Here is a 20,696-nt window from a genome sequence, read left to right on the forward strand (position 1 = left end):
CTCCCCTACGCTAAATTCTCTCTGGTGCCTGGAACAGCTGCTTATTCCTCCAGCCTGGGCCTTTGAGATGTAAATAGTGTAATCCGACTTCAAGAGGCAAGGAAATATTAGGAGAATTTAATGTAAATATTGTATAAATCATCCCAAAATAGCATGGCCACGGGATGAGCCAAAGACACTAACTGAAAGTTAAACAGACTAAGTAAATATAGACTAAATATATTCCCCTCCTGGAATTGCCACTGGAATGGATCCAGACAGGAAATAGGTTAAAATGCAGTCTTGTGGCAGTGATATTAAAAAGTCATTGGCCTGTTTGGTGACATTTATAATGAATTTTATGTACTCCATACATTTTTAATGCATGCTGAGTTAAATATTATCAAATCTATAAAAAGATTATGGAAAAAATATCTGGTTTCATAGGGGTGGACACTGCCTGGAACTCTCTCTGTGGGTTTCATGTAAGAGAAGCGTTTGAAAGAAAACATGAAAAGGAAAAATAAAAACCCCTGCACCAGTTTTTGAAAACTATTACTTGCCCATTACTTGCCTAGAAATCATCACACGTCAAGGCAACAGAATATCCAGGACACAAACCACAACGAGGACCAAGGAATTAGATGTACTAATTCCATCCCTTACACGCGCAGATGGAGAAAAATCAATTTGATTGTCTAGCGTGACTTTGTGCAGCTTCTGAGTCAGTGTAGTCTAAGTATAAAAGGAGCCTTTTCTTGTATGGATGCTTTTTTAGCAGGTCCTTAGTCCTGCTGTAGCAAACACGATTAATAGTAGTTTTGTGCGTAGGTACTAGAAGATAAAAAGTGCCCTGACTCACCTAGAACAGCCTTGGAATACAAGCACTTGTCTTGATGTCCTTTGGGACTATTTTTCAAAAAGCTGCTTTGTCCAAAATTTTGTCCAAATTACAAACAGGATGGGATTTCCATGCCTCCCACTCTCATACTGTACCCAAAGAAAGCAGCAGGTGTCTATGATCCCTCCACCTCCAGACACTCAGCTACCCAGCAGAATTCAAACTAGAAGCTACAGGTAAAGTCCAACACACCCAAAGGGAACCAAAATGGGTCTGGACCAACACAACCCTCAGCTTCTCTAGGTGGATCTGTGTTTATATGATTTGTATGCTAGCATTTTCATTATGAAAGACTGGAGAGAGTCCAAGGTGAGTGACTCCTGTTGTGCAATCCCTTTTCACAAAAACTTCTGAAACAACTGTGGCAAATTAACTAACATTTTCTTTCTTTGAAGAAATATCCTCAGCCTATGGGGCAGGAGAGGAAAATGACTGTGAAATGCAGAGTGTGGACTTGTACTGATCAGTACTGTGTGGCCTCCTTTGCTCTTTACACCACTTCTCCATCCATGGCAGGGGAGACTGATCAGCCCCTGGACACCTCTGGACTCCTTACAAGTAGTGGTTACAAGGTAAAGGGTTTCTCTGACCAGAGCATGACACACAACTACAACTCCAAAACTCAATAGCTAAGAGACATTAACACATCACCTTAATGTTAACTGAAGGCTGTTCAGTCCCATATAAAGGAGCAGGGAGGAAAACAACAGAAGAAAGGTAAGGGAGAATGAGAAATGTGGACGCAGTGAGTCCCACTTTAGTTTCTTTCTGCCTTCCAACATGACAGATGATGTTGGCTTTAGTAAGTGCTGTCCCATGTGCAGGAGGAGGTATCTGCAAACACCCACCACCCCAGGCTCTCTGTAGTCAGTGGGAAACAGTTTGCCCTCGTTGGCAGTCAGACCACAGTATTCTCCAGAATAACTTTTCTCTCCATATTTCTGGTAAGGGACTAAGCTAATTCACCTCCTTGGGCTACATGTAGCCCTAGTATGATAAAGGCTGCACTTAGAGCACCCTGTCAGGCTTTTCTTCTCCAAGTCACCCTTTGCCATGAGTTCTCAGCAGGGGACTTTGATCCCTTTTACTCAAGCAGCATACAACAACCCCGCAATCACTATGCCCTTCACCCAGTAAGTGCCACCCAAGAACCTGATACATACAACACACAAGTGCAGGACCCCTGTACGATCTGAAGAGGTGCACACAGCACAGCTGTGGTACTTGTGCACGGCACTGTACTCGCTCCTCTACCAGAGCATTGGCTGTTACACTGGTACCATACGGGACCTGGCTAACACTCACAGCAGCATGAGAGACCCTGTGAAGTGCTGTATTGGCACATCAGAGGGAGCACACCCACCTCTACTGCACCATGTAGACGCTATCCCAGGGTCAGTACTGCCCAGCAAGAGTTAATCCCTAAGCAGTACTTTGGGTAAGTCCATCTTTCCTCTAGGGACCGAGCCCTTGATGAAACTCTGGTGATGTGTCTGTCACCAGTCCCCAATTCAGACAGCATTTAGTAGTACCAAAATGTGGTAAAATATGCCATTGGCTTAATTTGCTTCACACAAAATACAGCAAAGTCAGAAAAGGCCTTTTCTGCAGTAGAGTTTACAAGCTGAAAATATCACAGACAGGTTTTTCCCTGATCGATCATGTTGTCCTTGGGCAATCCATAAAACACCAACTCCCCTTCACTTTAACAAGCAAATCAGCAGATCTTCCTTGCCCTCCCCTCCCAAGTCTGCCATGTAGCTCATAGCAAACTACTGCCCAGAGGAGGCTGTTGTCACCAAGATAAAGAACAGTGCTACTCTGCTGTGGACCATCAGCCCCCAGAGCTGGGTGGACGTGGTGGAGGAGCTTGCTAACTCACCTGCTACCTATGTCAGCTTCCACTGTGACAGCAGCACAGCTCCTATGGGGAAATGAGAAGAAGGAAATCTCCTGGGGGAGTGTATTAGCTTGTGCTTAATTGTCAACCTTCTCTTAAAAGTGCTGAGCCCACAGCTGTAATAATTTAAGCTCTAATTCCTACAAAACAACCTCAAGAGGTACCCCCGTGGTTTTATGCCTGATACTATGACCCTACTCCATCTCCTGTGGTTGCTCAGAAGGCAGCCAAGGAGTCGGAGGATGTCTGGGAACTCGTAGCTTGCAAGCCCCCAGGTTTCAGTTCTCTGCTTAGATACTGAGGTGATCTTCAGCAACTCCGTGATCCCTGTGCTGTTTTGGTATCTTTGAAGGGTTGGTCCAGAGTACCCTGCAGTGTAGAGGACCCAGGACCTAGCAGAGTTTTACGAAACTACACAGGTGCACACTGCCCAGCGTAGGAGTGTTTCTATTTAAAGTTGCTTAAGTGGTGCTACTACTTCAAGTGTAGTCACCTAAATCCACTGAGGTCAGCCTCTGGGGTCTGGAACTGTTTCCTATGAATAAGTGCTACTTTGTCACACAGAAAGGACTGTAAAGCTAAAGGCACTAGTAATTGTGGAGCACTGGGTCAGGATGGCCATGCAGGCAGTAAGAGCATCAATCAGACAGCTTCTGCCATCTGCTCACCTCAGGCCACACAACGATTAGCAGAAGTGGGTGACAGCTGCAGAGACCAAATTCCAGCTTTGCTGCTCGACACAGGCATCTTTCTCTTTGGTAACTACCCCACATATTAATTTCTGACACTGAGTATCTGCTACTTCTAGGGCAGTTTTGGGATCTTCACTTTTGTAGATTGCCTCCAGGTCTCATATCAAGATACTTCAGGGCAAATGAAAGCAGGTAGGTAAATCCAGGTTGTGGAAGCAAGCCTTGGAGGAACTAAAAATCTACTCATTAGGGGGTTAAAAAACAGTGAGCTTAACAAGAATGAGCCCAGTGCAAGCTCTGTGAAATACTGAGGAAAGAGAATGATTTGTCTGGTAAATACAGCTCACAAATCACTGTCCTGTGTAGGTCCTAGGCTCCTGCTCTAGAGAATAGACCTCTTATCTAAACATAAGGAAATAATAATGTACATCAGGAACAGCAAGAGATTCTATTATGGAATTTAAAAAAAGCCTTTATTTTTATTTTGTGTCTCTGTAACAGAGGAAGCATCAGACCTTTTTACTATTAGGTGTCAAATTGATTTTACTCTACTTAAGCAAACTTAAGTTGGTTTTCAGTTTTTGATTACCTAAATATTTATCCTGTTTGCTTTTCAGGCATTTCATATTAGATTCCTTTAAGATTAAATATTGCTTTTTAAAGATGGCTTCTGTTAAATGCCTTCCAAATGAAATCCAGAATTATATGCTTTAAGACACAGCAAAATTGAAGAATATGATAATCAGTCATCAAAATCTAATTTCTCCTTTACTTGGGCTTGCTGCGTTGAGTAACATGAGAATTTAGCCTTAGGCCATAAAACTGCAGGCTACTTTTTATGTAAAAATCTGCCTCATTTTGGCAAAACACTAATTTTCAAAATTAGAATTTATTAATCTGATGTTTCTACAGGATGGAGATGGAAGACTTGATTTCAGAGCACTGGACATTTTGCCATTAGCTTCAGTAGTCACACTGAGTCAGTAATGAAAATAACTCTTCATCAAAACATTTCCCACAACAGTTTTTGGTACCAGACAGTGCTTTATACTGAGTGTCTAGAACGACCAAAGGCAGAACTCATTTATATATAGATCTCTTAAAACTACAATCAAGTGGACCAGGGAACCAGAACAGCAAGGGAAAGGCAATACTGGAAGTAATGAAGTTTGTTTTTTTTTTAAAAAAAAGTTACATTCTACCCAAGAATCAAATATAGCCACAAAACCAGAATGAAAAATGTTGTTTCTTCTCCCTTCTGAGTTGATTTCCATGAAGTCTTTAATCAGAAAGACTCATGGTTAAACCAGATGTGTGCCTCATTGTTGGCACTCCATCTAAAACCTTGCACCAGTTCTCTTCAGAGATCACCTCCAACACAGGAAAGGTGTAATTCATCACAACTCAGCTTGACTTTATCTGCAAAGCAGCCAAAAGTGTGTGCTGGGTGGGATTTTTCACCATCAACACTCTGGCTGAGCCAAGAAATGTTTCCAAAGGCTGACGCTTGAGCCACTAGGCAGGGACCAGCACTGATTAAATGTGGTCACTCTGTTCCCAGCTCTGCTGCTGACATGACATAAATCAGGGCAAGTCACTTCCCGTGGGTGTCCAAGCCAAACTAGTGCTTGTAAGCTCCTTGTGACTGGTTTACACACATCCCTGATTACTGTTGAATCAAACAAATGAAGTGAATCAGTGTAAGTTCTTCAGAACTGCCCCAAACCATTCAGTATAAGCTGTTACTCTATTAGAATAGTCTGTTTTCAGGTGTATGAGTGCTGGGGAAAGGAATTTGAACAGAGGAATGGTGTCGTGCACAGACTCAGAAATGTAAATAACACCATGAAACGCCACATGGGATACATAAGCTGCTTTAATAATAATAAATTTATTAAGTGGCAAGAAGCCACTCTGCTTTGTAAACTGATTTTACTCAATCACAGTCCCTCTATTTTTTTCCTCATTTAACATGAATACATTCTGTAATTGTATGTGAAAGATTTACGTAGAGATATGTTCTGGACCACTCTCGCCGATTTTACAGGTCAGAAAAACATTAAACATGCGAAACAGCACCTTATTAAAACTATAGGCCTTTTTTCATTACATCTCCTTTGTTGCTAAGCTACATTGTCATTGAACAAGCCAAGTCTACAGAGGTTTTTTCCCTTGTCCTGTGTTCTGAGATGTACTGGGGCCTGCAGAAATGTCTGATAAAACCTCACATATAATAAGTAATTCAGAAGGCTTTGTAAGCAAGAGCTGCAGTTGCTTCTTCAGACTAGAGAGAGCTTCTCATGCATTAATGCACTTAGTTAGGTTTTGTGAGGAGCTCAGAGGAGGATGTGCCCTCTTCCTGATACAGTTAGTTGAGCCTGGACTCTGCACCACTGATATCGTTCAGCAACTGTGTGCACCAATAATTTAAAAAAAACAAGAAATCAGGCTGTTTTTATCAGAAACAAGTAATAAATCTTATCATGATAGTAAAAAAAATGGCAATTTTTGACGTGTGACATTTTCATTGCTCGAGAATGAATCAGTGCAAAGTGAGGTAACCCCCGCACCCCGTCACTTCGGGCTGGGGTGCATTAAACCAGGCGTCGCCTTTTGGAATCCCTCTCCATATCTTCGGTGGGAGAGTCGCCGTTGCACCCAAGAGGGGACACCATGTTTAGCAAAGGGTCTTCAGATGCCCCTCCAAACAGGGACAGCAACAAAGCCACGCCATAGCCAGTAGCTCGTTCACCCTAGGGGAAAAAAAAAAAAAAAAAAGAAAAAACACACAATTCACACTTCAGATTGTATCATTTGAATCTAGTTTTAATTTGATAGCAGTGATGGCACATGGCCACAGCAAATACTCAGGGTCCCGGACAGGCCTGCTCAGCTTGTGCTTCTGTATCCTTACTGCTATGGGAATCTATCCCTGTTACATTAAACCAAAATGTCAGTTAATTCACATGGGAACAGAGCTCACACTGACTCTAGGGAGGATTTATGCTAGCGTTGCTCAGGGCAGGGAATGTTCCATCCAGTGTGAGCATGGATTTGGAGTATGAGCTGAGTAAGTTGGGTTTAAAAAAAAGGAGGCAGTGGGGAGTAAATTGGCTTGTTTTTTAGGAAAAAAGAATATACACAAGTTCCATCAAAGGGAGGAGAGAAAACCCCCCAAGAGAAAACAAGTGTTTTCTCTACTGCAGGTCAACAGACAGGATGATCAACTGGTCAATCACCTTAAAACAATATGGGTGAAAATATAAGGCTAGGATTATTGCCATGAACAGAAAGCAGGCAAGCTGTCAAAGTTTACAACAATCAAGATGTGGCTGACTAAAGTGACCAGTAGAATATTTTAAAAACAAGTTAAAAAATATGAACGGATGAAGCTACCAAAACACAGAAATTCCCAACGCAGATTGAAGAGTCAATGCTTTTCAAAATAACTCTTCTTCACTTAATTCTCTTGCTTTGAATTTGATGGCACAGAATTCAGAGTATTTGCAGGCACGAGCCATTTTTTTACCCAGCTTGCTTGCCCAGGAACATATCTGAAGTCATAGGAACATACTCACTGCATGGACAGGCGCAGCAATGTCTATATGGACCCACACTCCAGGCCAGTCAAAGCCGATGTGAGAAGCAATGAAGAGCCCAGCACAGGAGCTTGGAGTATTGTCTCGGTCCTGCAGAAACAATAAAAATACAGCTGGTCTTGCAAGAAAAGAAAATGTCAATGTTTTATTCTTGCCTACAGAAAAAACAGTTGTGCAAATCTAGTTCAAAGCTTAATGAATGATCCTAAAACACAGTCTTGCAAACCAGCTATACTGTAAATCCTTTAACTTAATCCCCGGTAGCAGTCTGGCCCCGCTCAATTCCTCTTCTGCCTAAGCTCTTTCCTGCAATGTTTTTGGAACTTAACTGCACGTTGTAACTCTCAAACACAGCAAAAGCAGCTGCAGCAATTCCCAAGGCCTCTGTCCTCAATTTCCTGGTTTCTGCATTCCCAGTTACTGCCTCTGCTGGTTATGTACGATCTGAGGAATACCCATCTTTAAACTGTCTCCATCCAGGAATTTAGCATTCATCTTGGGGCCATGCTCAAAACGCAAGCAGCCCAAAGATACCTTTGCAGAAAGCTACCCTGTTTAAAATTGACACTAAGTATCAGTGTAGTGACATACAGCCTGCAAAATCCCCAGGTAAGAAACCCTGAAGGCCATAATTATATGGCCCATTTGTAAAAGATTATAGCCCACCTGAAGAGCTTTCAGCCAGATACCAACAGGCCAGCACATTATCCAGAAAACACATTTTTATGTAATAAATGAAATTTAAAAGAAAAAATAATCTTACCGCCACAGAGTTCTTCATATCAGCTACAGCAGAGGTAAATTCACTGAAGTGGAGCTCAGGGCAATACACAAGAGGATGGACCAAGTCTCCACAGTTCCGGCCAGCTTTAACACAAGCCTTTTCCCATTCTTCGTTATTGGTAAGGACAGCAGCATGATACTTTCCTGTAGCAATTCCCTAGTGAGATATAAGACAAAATCAGGAAGGATTCACCTTAACTGTGCTGGGTAGGATAATTCTGTACTACTCCCTTCTCAACATTAACAGCTGCTTTCCATCTAACAAAACCACCAAGAAAAAAAGTCTCAAAACTACTCCACAAGAAGTTAGTGTTACAAATGTAGACAAAGACACTGTAGCTACTGCTGAATCTTTTAAAATTTCTGAAAATCCATTCTGCAGTGAAATAGTCTGCATTTGTCTGGCCTATTCAAACCACCGTCCCACAAAATTATTTCTTTATAGTTACTGAACAAGCAAACTATATCACTTTACAATTATTTATCCTTAGAAATAAAATTAAATCAACAATGAATTATAAATAAAACATCTAACACACACACAGAGGATACCCCAGCAACATGCATCAATCACACAAATAGTCTGAATGCAACATCCTCATTCATTGGAAAGGTTGCTTCCTTCCAAATATATAAAACCCAGAAGCCACCATCACACCAGTTTTCCAGTAGGACAGTGATGGGAAACTTTCAAAGGATTGATGTTTACACCAGTGTATGCAACATTCATGTTTCTAAAATTTGCCACCATTTCTCCTGATATAAACACCAACCCATTTTCTAGAAAATTAAACCACAAGAATCACTGCTCATCCATATAACCTTCTATAAAACAGGAACAGATTTCAAAAAATAATAGCACTAAATTTGTTCCCTTGTATCACACTCTGTATGACTTACAATGTAAGCCATCTTACGGACAAGAAAATTCCTTATCACTATCATCAAATCACTTCTGCTAATTATAAAGCTACTGAATTGCACACACTGAGTACTGGATCACTTACATCAGATGCTAATGTCATCAGAAGAATACCATTTTAAGTATGCAAGAGCAAAAAAGTTGCATAAAGAACAGAAAACACTGCTTGATAATGCAGTTAAATGTAACACACCCATGGCACATGCCATGTGTACAGAAGATTACCATTTACTGGGGTTGCTGTTGGCAACTTTCTCTTGCATAAGTTTAGGAAGTCACCATCAAGCACAACAGTTCACGGTATCTACTTTCCCCTAAAGACAAGCAGAACAGAGGCAAAGAAGTGTAGAATGCACAGACAGTAGAAGGATGCCCCTCCTGTCCACTAGCAGTTCAGTATCAGTACCTGAGCTCCAGTAAGAGTGGCCATATCAAGAATGATATCAGCTCCAAGATCCTTGCACGCATAAGCTACTCCATCAGCCAGTATCAGTCTACCTTCTGCATCAGTGTTATTGATTTCCACAGTTCTAGGAAGAAGAGAGGGTGTTTAATACAACAGTGCTTCAGGCTGGAAGTTGACTCATCTGTCTGAACTAGAAAGCAGACTCAAACCTAATGTGCTTTCTTATTTGACTCTGCAAGTCTGTACGGCTGCTTATTCCCCAGCTGCAAGCATCCAGAGCACACATGGAAAAGGGTTACAATAGTCCTGTCCTCGTGGTTGGGTCTACTTGCTGGGCCTGTATAATGCCTAGCATGTCGAGCTGGAATTTTACAAATTCCTGCCATACGAAGAGGTATCATACTCCGCTTAAAACAAGAAGAGATGCTTATACAGTGGTAGCCTGCCTCTGCGACTGAGACAATATAGACTACACATGGACACAGAAAACTGGTTGTACTGGAAGAAATGCCTAAATCCGAGCGCTTTACGGAAACTTCAGCTCTCACTCTATGATATGTATTTTGATGTGTATTTACATATCCAACAGGAAACTCTAAGCGCACTTAAGACTCACTGTTACGACTGTCTGAAATACAATTATGAGTATTTAGGGAAGCTGATGAAGGACAGGTTCATCATCTGCATGGTACTCAGATATACAGATGATGTCTCCTCTCAGTATTTCTCTGAAAAGGATAGATACAATCTTACTTTCCAGAGTAAAGAACATGAATGTCGTCAGGTCTTGTTGCACGTGGTCCGACTGCATTCTCGGCCAAACAAAAAACAGCATGAAGATTGTCTTTAAAACCCTGTAACAACAACAGGAGAGAAATGGCTTTTGATTCACATCAGGCTAATTTATTGGGACTGAAATCAATGAAGGATTATGACTTCTTGACAGCAATGCCACTAATTACATGGGAAATCTGTGAGGAATATCTTGAAGCTGAGGCCAAGAGCTATAGAAAGCGGGCAAGGAGGTAACATCTAATACTGGTTTTAGAGTTCTCACTGGAGCGTGCATAAAAGCCTACATGCATGTGACAGACAACTGGGGAAGGGATCTAGAAAGCCCTCGTCAATTAAGCAGTGATCTGTACTATCTTCTCTCAGTCGCAAGATATCCAAATTAAAACACCTCTTATAGCAGTGTGCAGATGGAACTGGAGGGGGTTACATTTAGTCAAACTGATTCCCTGGGAAGAGCACGTTCAGGTCTTTACAGCCAGTTCCAGTAAGATCTTCACAAGCACAACTCCAAAGCCCACTGAGCTCACCAGGAAACTGCCAGGCCCACCAAAACCAAACCCTAAGTCACTAAACTACAGTACCCCCGTATGAAAACTGGCAGAATACATCTCCAAAGATGCGACGCTGCACTCATCTAATTTTAATACAACTCTAACATTGACTCACAACAGAGATCACAAACAACATGTCCAAACTGTGTAGTCACGAAGGAAAGATCCAAGCAACGGATGCTTTCAAAGTGACAATTACAAAGGCTTGTGAGAGGACGTTACACAGTCAGTCAGGATGCTTGGGATTATTTTCCAAACCCCGTATTTTCCACTGCTTTTATTTTGTCTCCAGTAACAACAAAGATACAGCTGGGGCCATCTGAGAAACTGAGCTCCTTCCTGTCATTTCTGCCACACTGCGGAAGAAGAGCCTATAGTGGAAAATGACGGAAATAGTAAATGCTGATATGCAGCCATTTGTGAACTGTATACTTTCCCTATAAAAACCCAACCAACCAGGTGAACAGATTTCATCTCTGAGAATTTTGCTGGGAAGTAACTTTGATCATGGCAATTCCAGAACATGGTGGTATTCCCCTGTCTCAGTGGATGTCCCAGCTGCCAACGAGACAGCTTGCTGCCCTTCAGCATCCAACCTACACCACAGGTCAGATCCACCCTATCAGGATCTATCCTCTCTCTTTCCATGTAGAACCAAAAATATCCATGCTAAGATGAATTTGGGTTGGGTTTTTTTGGGGGGGTGGGTGTTGTTTTTTTTTTTTTAATGTATCATCCTGCTGGAAGGCACACAGCATTTTCAAACTCCCCCGCCCTTAGCCTCCTCTCTTCTGGCACACCCCATTCAGATTTACTTTGGTTTAAAATCAAGTGCTTATATAGTTATGGATGATGTTTTAAAATGTATGATGGTTTTATTATTTAAATAACAGCTGTATTGTGTGGAGGGATTCTAGGAACAGAAAGGGAGACAGCAGCATTTAACAAATAAAAACATAGCTCCTCCTCAACTGGGATAGCTATCCTTAAAATTTCTAGGGAAACCAGGGTCAGTTTTACTGTTAATCTCTTGATAAAAGTCTGTAGCTGAAGAAATCTGGACTTGCTGAATCAGCTCATGTTCTGAAGTCTAAATGGCAAATGCATCAATCAAAACCTTTCAAAATAATGAGCAGCATCTAGAAGCCATAAAGTAACTTTGCAGTTTCTAGTCCAGCCAGTGGGCAAACAGCATTGTTGATGAGGTAACCTTCCAGCTGTGACCCTTTGCTCTTCCAAAATGGTCTGTGCAGCAAAAACTCCTCCTCCAAGTGGGAGATGTGATTAATCTACTGTCAAAAAGTGAAAAAGCACTTCCAGTATCAGTTGCCTTTTCCTGGATCCCATTCTGTGTCTAGCTCTTTAAAAGCAGGATTCACTATGTTAGCATGTAAGATCAAGAAGGATTTCAAAAGTTTAAGTGAATGTTTTACTCTTCTCCCCTGTGTTGGAAAGCTCACAATGGATGAAATGCATCTATCTAGGAAAACTCATGTGCTTTATTTTGCTATCCAAAGCCTTTTAAATCACATTGTAAAACTGCTGAACAGCATATAGGCAGGTATTTTCTGAAGATGGATAATAACCTCTGCCCCTCTTCCCACAGAGCTCTCTATCCAATAAACATTTCCAACTCCAGTCTCTGTGACAAAGCACAGCTAATTTAAAACCCTTCCAGCTTTGTATCATTCTTAAGAGGATTTAAAAAAAAAAATCCTGAAACAGTAATGACAAATTCTTTCCACTGCCAATCTGCAATATATTTTCTGTATGGACTTCATTAACAGGTCTTCTTACATGAGGTTACAAAATTAAGCAGTGAGACCATTCTTTTGTATTTACACATAAAGGCACAAATTTCTTGTGAGGTATGACAGCTTCTTCAGGCTCAGTTTGTCCCAACATATTACTGCCAGTTTATTCATTGTTACAATAATTGAGTATGAAATGACAGATCACTTACATTCACACCTACTGTGATTGTGAATGCAACTTCTCTCAGTGCAGATAATTACACACAAAACTACTTCGGAAACAAGGACGGAATCACCGGAAGAAGGTACCACATCCATGGCTTTCCCAGACTCTCCCAAAGCACAGTGTAAGTTCTAGCTCTTGTCCTTTGCAAATGTGTGATCTAACTTTCTGAAGGACCTAGCTATGGAAAGCTAGCCGTTCTGCCCAAAGTGCAGCTCACAAATCTGTTTTCAATTTTAAGTCTCTGCAGATAACTGTGAAGTTTACAATCTTTCCACATCAAACATGCTGCTGGGGCCAAGGCACAGAGCTAAACTGTTGAGAAATGGGAATTTGGCACTGATCATCCTCTGGACTGAGCTTCCATCAAATCTATGCATTAATCTGCAGCAGTAAACGTTCTTTGAACTTTGGATACTCCTTGGAGGCAATAGCTGCTCTGTCAGCAAGACTCAGTCACTGGATTTGTGGAGAGGGCAGAGTTCTATTGGCAGTGGCCGCTTCTTTTCCTCAGTTCATATTGTTAAAGTGCAATATGCATTTTTTTAATTCTTCATATTTCAAAACCTGGCTTTCTCTCAGCTCCCCTACTACTTTCTGACCACAGGAGCAAACCAACAAGCAGCACCTGATGAGACTAGAGCTGCCACTTCCCCAGTAGGTTAATATTAGAACTGGCACAGGATTTGGAATATGGACAGATTTCATATTCCAGAGTCACTCATCCCCTTCTTTGCTAAGGGGATGACAGCTGCCCCAAATCCCACAGCTTAAACAAAATCAGCACTGGATAACTTGGGTATAAATCTGATTCAAGGAACTAGAAACCACTCAGTCCACAGAAAAACCCTGAAATTCAAGAAAGACTCTTAAAAAAAACCCCCAGCACTCAAAGAATTTCTCACAATTCTCAAGATCCCGGTAAAGATTTGAAATATTTTCATGAAATAGCAGAAAGAGCAGAGCAGCTCAAGATCACTAATAGTCAGAACTTCAGGATTAGACTGGCCCCCATATCTCGGAATATATCCAAAAGCCAGACTGCTCTTTGGCAATGCTTGGATACATGATATCAATTAACACATTTTACTTACTTGCTTTACAGTGGCTTTGAAGGCACCCAAAATAGCAGCTGCTCCACCACAGTCTCGTTTCATTCCAGGCATAGTAGTCTGTTTAAACAGAACCATAGAGATTTTTTTTTAAGTTTAAAAGAGAATTTCACATACTGCCTGCTAAAACTAGTATTTCTGATGCTTCTGTAACTCTAGGCTTGACAGTGCTCAGTCGAAATAGAAACACAGAACATGTGCACCTGCTTATTGGTTGATCTTGCCTTAGAATGGGAAAATACTAAACCTCTGCTGCTAAATTTTTAGAAAAGAAAAAAGAAAAATGTTGTTTACAAGATTTGTACTGGAGCCAACTCAAATGGGTTTTGGATATGTCTCCAAAATCAAAAATTAAACATCTTTGTTTCTTCCTTTCTCCTAGTAGCGGGCAATACTTAAAGGGCAAAGTATCAGGTAGCTATTTAACTGCTCTGTAAAATGTTCCTTGAATCCTATTTGGTCTTCTCCCCTGGTAGCTTGCGTCCATATGGATGACAGTAGATCAAGTGTTTACTCAAATAAATATACTTTGGTTTCCTACAGACATTAACTGAATTATTTCCATCAGAAAACAACAAGCAAAGGCAGTAGAAAAACAAGGGTTTATATACCTTCCCCTTAATGCTGAGTCCTCCAGTGTCATACACAATACCTTTGCCCACCCATGCAATGGTCTGTGTAGCACCATCTGGAGTGTGACTGAGAACTGCTAGGGCTGGAGGATGCAGAGCTGCCTTGCCAACTCCGTAGATACCTGGAAAACAGAGAATTAAACCACTCATAGGGAAGAAAGACTGCGGGGTGCAATCTGTGGCTATTTGGAATACTATGGGCAATAAAACCGTTACAGGAATGTGCAAATAAAACATACAGTGGAGACACAAAACATTCAAATTAACTGCTAGGAAAAAAAGCTGAATTTTCAACAAGATATACCTCCAAAGCCTCTCTCTTTCAGCTCCTCATCTCGAATAATGGTAGGAGTAATCCCCAGATCCTTGCCAACTTTTTTGATTTCCTTTATCATTGACAGAAAACAGGACATCGTCAGTCAGTCATCAGAAGGACACAATTGTGACTTTCCACACATACGGGGACCTACATAAGGGTTTTGTGTGATTTCTGCATGCATACACATACAAACATTCACAATTTTGGGAGTGGTGCTGGTTTTCCAATGGCTTAATTCCACTGAGACATCCTTGACTTACTATGGCATGAAATACAAATTTGACCTTTAAGCTCCGCCAGTAAAAGAAATCTTCAGAGGTAAACGCCAGCTGTTCACTCTATTGGATCATGATGCAACAGGACAGAAATATTTTCTCGACAGCTTTCCAGATCTTATGATAAAACTCATTTGGAAACATGTCAACTTCTGTCCCATAATTTCAGAAATTCTTATCACCATCAGACAACACTAGCACTAGCAGAGCAGTCAGTGTCATGACTGAATAGAGAACTCATGTCTCCTGACCCCCAGCTGTACACTCTGCCTCCTTCCAACTTAGTAAAGTTCTACGAAATACTAAAGGACAAAGAAATAGCCTCAGCATCTTTGGACAGGTTCTTTGATGTGCTTCCCACTGCTGACATACAGGTTTTGCTAAGAGATAGCAACACTAGTTCCTGGTAACTGCAGTCTAGACTTACAGTTAGTAACTCTTACTCATCAGGTGTATTACCTACCTCCAGGAAGGCGTCTGTGTTCATCTCATTGCATGGGGTGTCCACAATTCGAGCAGCCAGCCTGACTCCTTCTGTAGCACTTGCCAGACACTATGAAAAGAAGTGAGGACACCTGAGAACTGGCCTTGGTTTGGCTGGTTTTCTGCACAGCTTTGCATTTAGTCCTGTGCAGCCTACACCAGATGTGTGGTTCCTCTGGAGCACATTAATGCTTAACTGCAACCAATCATGGGCAGTTGTGTTGCTTGGGTTGGAAACCTGCAGAGATTACATAATCTACAACATGGGAAACCGCAGAGTTTATATATGGCAGGCAGACTGGCTGAGTGCAATAAAGATTACTACCATAAGACATTCTATATGGCAGGCCTAGGGGGAATGTGGACTATTTCATATTTGTTTAAAACATGCATGTATCTGTTTCCTCATTCCTGTGACAAAATGGACTGACCCTCACCTGGACTGCATAAAAACTTATCTAAGCAAGAGTGGACAAAATCAAAGTGGTCAACAGTGAGCATGCTGAGGGTCTTTCCTTAAAGAAGGGTCCTCCTGGCAAAGAGGACAATGAGGGCACCAGACACTAAGCTTCAACTTTTAACTCCTGTGAATCAACAACTGGAAACAAAAAGATTAGGTGGAAGGAAACTTTGTTCAACCTTTCCAGTAGCCACACTACCCTGAAGACCACACACAGCAGACGGGTGAGTCAAGATGGGTTTCAAAAGAATCTGATGTGTTGGATAGTCATTCGTGCTGCAGCATCTGAAGTTTGGCTTGGCCAGGCTGGCCTGAGGACTCTATACATTCTGCATCCCAGAAGACTCATAAACCTTGGCTTGCTTTGGAATGGTGCCTGATTCCCTACCATTACTTTTGATTGCTTTACTTCCCCTAAAGGAACAAGGACCTCCTCAGGAGCCAAGCTAGGTTTGGAGTGATTCACCATTAGGGCCATGCAGGTAAATGGAGGTGCTCTAACCCAAAGGTCAAGTCTGAGGGAAACAACGAGACTAGCAAAAACAAGCTGTTTGGCTTCCAGGGTACTCAAAGAGAACCTCAATAATGGCAGTATTTAATAAGTGCCTTGTAAAACTGTGACAATCCCTGCTAGTCCTCCCCATAAAATAACCTGGACAAAGCAGTAAGTGCAAAATACAGCAACATGCCAAGGGAGGGGTTTAGCTAAAAAAATCCTCCTCCATGCTCTACAATATCTGTCTGGTGGTGGTTGAATTTAAGGGGTGAAAATTTAGTTTGGAGGAAGCCAGTAATAGTTTTGGCACTGACATCAAGAGGAAGAACAGGAGGTAGAAATAATTTCAGCTTTGTTTTTTAGTTATAAATAACCCAAGTGGTTTGGAATCTACCTATCTGAAGGAACTATTTTTGATACCAGTTATGTTTTTTCTGATTTGGGGCATGGAAAAATTGAGTGATCAACAGTCGTACTCACAGCATGCCTGTCTTTGTCACTTTCCTGAAAACTGCTCTGGCATCATTTGCTATGGCCAAATCAGTTCACAGAGTAAGGACAAAGTATGGAGGAAAAGATACTGGAAGAAAAAAAAAATACCCTAAAGCTAGAATTCTGTGAATTTCAGATGCAGCAACAGCGTATCCTTTGTCAAATCCATTGCCAAAATTTAAGGGATACATATAACTTCACTGACTGGTCGGCTAAGTGAGTGTCCATCTGTACTGAAGCACAGACCCTGGAGCACTGAGCAGGAAGCTGCTGAACAGCTTAAGTGCAAACTTTAGAATAGCTTTTAAGTTAGATCTTGAAGAGGAATGACCTAGCATACTAGAAGTTACCTGATGTGGAGTTTCCTCTCTGTAACAGTCAGGTGTAAGGGAAACAGTGTTTGATTATCTGCTATTGAAAGACGACTTAGACATATTTAACTGTTATGTATAGCTCATCTCCACACTATATTGTTTCTTAGGGTCTTGTTTCTGGCTACAGTTTTGCTAGAAAAACTCAGCGAAAGAGGTACATCAGGCAGAAACAGCAGAGGCCGTATGTGATCCCATAATAAGCAACTTTTAGTGACTTCACTGTGATATTCACCTGCACAGCCACATACAGATTTTGCCCAGGTAAAAGAAAGTGAGAAGCCCATACACCAAAGACAGTGTGATATTAAAGGCTAAAAATACACTGTTTCCTTCTACCATAAACATGAGAAAGGAGACATTTTTTTGGTGCTATTTGCTTGGTGTTTTCCACCCCTGAAATCTAAATTCTGAACAACATCTTCAGCCTTTGCTGCAGGAATATGTTCAATATTACTACTCACAGGGTGCTGTGAACTGACCAGTTTCAAGGAACTTTGACCTAGGATAATTTATTCCTTTAGATACAACACCTACTCCATATGTAGCCTGAGACAGATGTATTTGCACATTCAAGAAATTGAAAAAAAAAATAAAATCAGGAAATAATGGAAAAAACTGATGATGGAAAAACCCAAAATCTTACTTTAAGTGTTGCCACTTCTATTGGTCCATTGTTTTGTCCAACCAGGAAAAACTCTACTGTTACAGTTTTCTTCTCTGTGCGTCTTGATGCGCTGGACCGATGCGTGAACAACGGGAAAGCCCTGGCCAATGCACAAGCAGAAGCGAAGACTTCAGACCGCTCACAGACCATCTGAAACACCAGCCAGAAGTCAGACAACATTAGGGATATGGAAGACTACATTTAAAAGGATCTATTAGCTATGATATTATTGGTGAAGAAGGGAGGAAAGAAAAAAAAGGGGGGTGGGAGATAACCGATGTCTGAATCAATGCTCATACGTCATGTTTCGCATGAATGGAGTGACAGTACGAACAGTACCACACTGAACTGGTTCAGTTCATTTCCCATATGGAAATGAATTACACTGCTGGGCTTGACTGTGTGGGAATTAGGACATCTTTATAAGGGAGCTGGACTGCTTTAATTATACTAGTGCAATTAACACAGGTTAGCCTACAGATCAAGACAAAAAAAAAGCATGAGAACCATCAATATATGTCCAAAACAAACGAAATGGAGAGAAATGATATGAGAATGTGGCTAATATTAACACAAAAGCTTTTTAACACGTATTTTTCTGAAGTTCATTACAGAAATTACCAATGGAAAGCAGTTTTAGCTAAACATTTTCAAAGTTAACCGTAAGGGAAAAAAAATAAGTAGGGCTATTACTCTTGCAAATAAGTTCTCCAAGTGAAGAGTATAATTACATTTTGTTACTGACACTGATTATTATACAAATCCTAACAACCTAGAAATCTGAATTAATCTTGAGAAGCCACAATAACAAATAACATCAGGCTCATACAGAAGATGACCAAAGTAGTCCAAGAGCCTGACCTGCAAAGGACTCACACTGGAGCATTAGTCTGCATCAAGACTTTTAAAATTCACTGAATAACACTAACAAGGCACCTTAAATGGGTCATGCAACATAGACATAGCACCCTGCATGCAGGCTACGTCAATCTTCTTAAGCACGTTCTAATGTCGTAAACCCTAGTTTGAAAAAAGCCACTACCGGTTCCCTTTGCATGGACATTCCTAGTTGAAGACATTCCATACATATCCAACCTTCATTCCCTCCAACTGCTTGAGCATGCATAAGCTATTATAGTTAGGTCTTGTTTACACGTCAGTGCAAAACCATTTATAAATGTCAGTATAATTATATCAGTAAAACTTGCCCACCTCCGGTCGCCTTGGATACAGCTAAAATCCTGAAAAGTCGAGAAAATACTTAACTAGACATTTCACCAGAAGCATTTTCAAACAACCACTTACAACAATACATCTGTTGACACCTCCTGGAAGGCAATTTCTAACCAGGCGGGTGATGAACTGAGCTGCAGATGGGCTATTGTGCCGGCTGACCCTGGAAGGCAAAGCGGCCACAGTGGCATAATTCAGGTAGAGAGGACAGCTGTCGGTGGGGTTTGGATTCAGAGTGCTTAAAGCCGACTGCCATATCTGGAGAGAAAAGAAGAATTTAAAGACAAATAACTGTATCAGACTTTTCTTCCCATCTCATCCCCACTACATTTAGGCACTCTTTACCTGCAGGATTTTAGGTGTTGGAAACAAAGGAATTATGCATGCGCTTTTAAATGCAATAACTTCTAGAGTGAAAAGATACAGGAAATACAACAAATCTGTTTATTAACCAGAAAATACAAATGTACTTTCCCTTACAAGCATCTCTAAGCCATATGAGTTAAAATTTAAAACCACACCACTTAGCGCAAAGGCTGCTTCAGAGCCCCTTTAAGTTGAGACTAGTGATAAATAAATGGACTGATTTACTAGTCCTGACTTATTTTCTCACCTAGCAATTAAATTAAAAACAAACAAACAAAAAAGGAGGCTAAACATTGTTATAAGTGACTCAGGAGTCCAGCAAAAATACCTGCCAAACATCTAGCGACCTAAAAGCCGCGACGCGAAGCATTTCTCATTTTACCACGAGCCATCAACCCCGTTTAAATCAACCGGCCCGCGCAGCCCAGCGCAGGGGCTGGGAGCAGGGGAGGGGGAAGCGCTGCCATCTCCTTCCCCCTGGGCAAGGAGCGAGGCTCTGCCTCCCGCTCGCCATCTGGCACCTTCAGTAATTACGTTAATTGCAGCCACCCCCGTGTCACCTCGGAGCAGGGCAAAGCCCCTTCCACCGCCGAGGTGGGCGCACGGCGCGAGGCCGCGGTGCTGCCCCCGCGGGCGCGGAGGGGCTGCGCGGGTCCCCCCAGCGCCGCAACAGGCTCCGACCGGAGCCCGCTGCCAGCGCCTCATTTCCCCTTTATGTTGCCATTCAGGGCCGCTCCGAGGGGGCTTCACGGGGTAAAGCCCCCCGGCTCCGGGGTTCCAGGCCGGGTTCCCGTCCCGCGGGCCCGGAGGCTCCTTCCCCGGGCGCCGGCCCCCCCGGCCGCAGCAGGCCCCGGCGCCGCGCAGGCCGGGCGAGCCCCCGCCTCCCCCGCACCACGAGGCCGCTGGGGGCCGGGGCGGGGAGACGCGGCCTCGGGGGGGGAGCCGGGCGCCCCGGGGTGGGGGGGCGGTGCCGGAGCGGGGGCCGCGCTCCCCCTCCCCGCCCGCCCCAGGGCCGCCGCCTCAGGCGGGGTGTGCGGGGAAACGGGGCCCCCGCGCTCCCGCCGCGGCCCGGCCTCACCTCCTCGGTGACCCGCGGCTGCAGCTTGCCCCGCAGCTGGGCCCAGGGCAGGCGGTGCAGGTTGTGGAGCTGGCCCAGGACGAGCAGCGGGCGGCTCTGCGGGTCCGCCTCGCCGGCGCTGGCCTGGAACTCCAGCTGCACGTTCGCCATCTTCCTGCCCCCGGCCCGGCTCGGCCCGGCCCGGCTCCGCCCCGCCCGCCGCCGGCT

At 42.8% G+C, this 20,696-nt stretch overlaps 1 protein-coding gene across 1 annotated transcript; it reads right to left on the bottom strand.

Moving 5' to 3' along the window:
• Positions 1 to 5,330: 5,330 nt before the first annotated feature.
• NPEPL1 (aminopeptidase like 1) lies at positions 5,331 to 20,696 on the bottom strand. Its single transcript, XM_074888213.1, has 12 exons — positions 20,490 to 20,696; positions 19,118 to 19,303; positions 17,792 to 17,962; positions 15,307 to 15,396; positions 14,554 to 14,635; positions 14,229 to 14,371; positions 13,600 to 13,677; positions 9,936 to 10,036; positions 9,183 to 9,306; positions 7,835 to 8,011; positions 7,051 to 7,161; positions 5,331 to 6,225 (listed from the first exon to the last, which is right to left on the bottom strand). Exons 1-12 carry the CDS (start codon positions 20,637 to 20,639, stop codon positions 6,067 to 6,069), a joined length of 1,572 nt encoding a protein of 523 aa, XP_074744314.1. The 5' UTR covers positions 20,640 to 20,696; the 3' UTR covers positions 5,331 to 6,066.

The sequence above is a fragment of the Strix uralensis genome, chromosome 18 (assembly GCF_047716275.1).
Source record: "Strix uralensis isolate ZFMK-TIS-50842 chromosome 18, bStrUra1, whole genome shotgun sequence".
In the NCBI taxonomy this organism is placed as follows: domain Eukaryota; kingdom Metazoa; phylum Chordata; class Aves; order Strigiformes; family Strigidae; genus Strix; species Strix uralensis.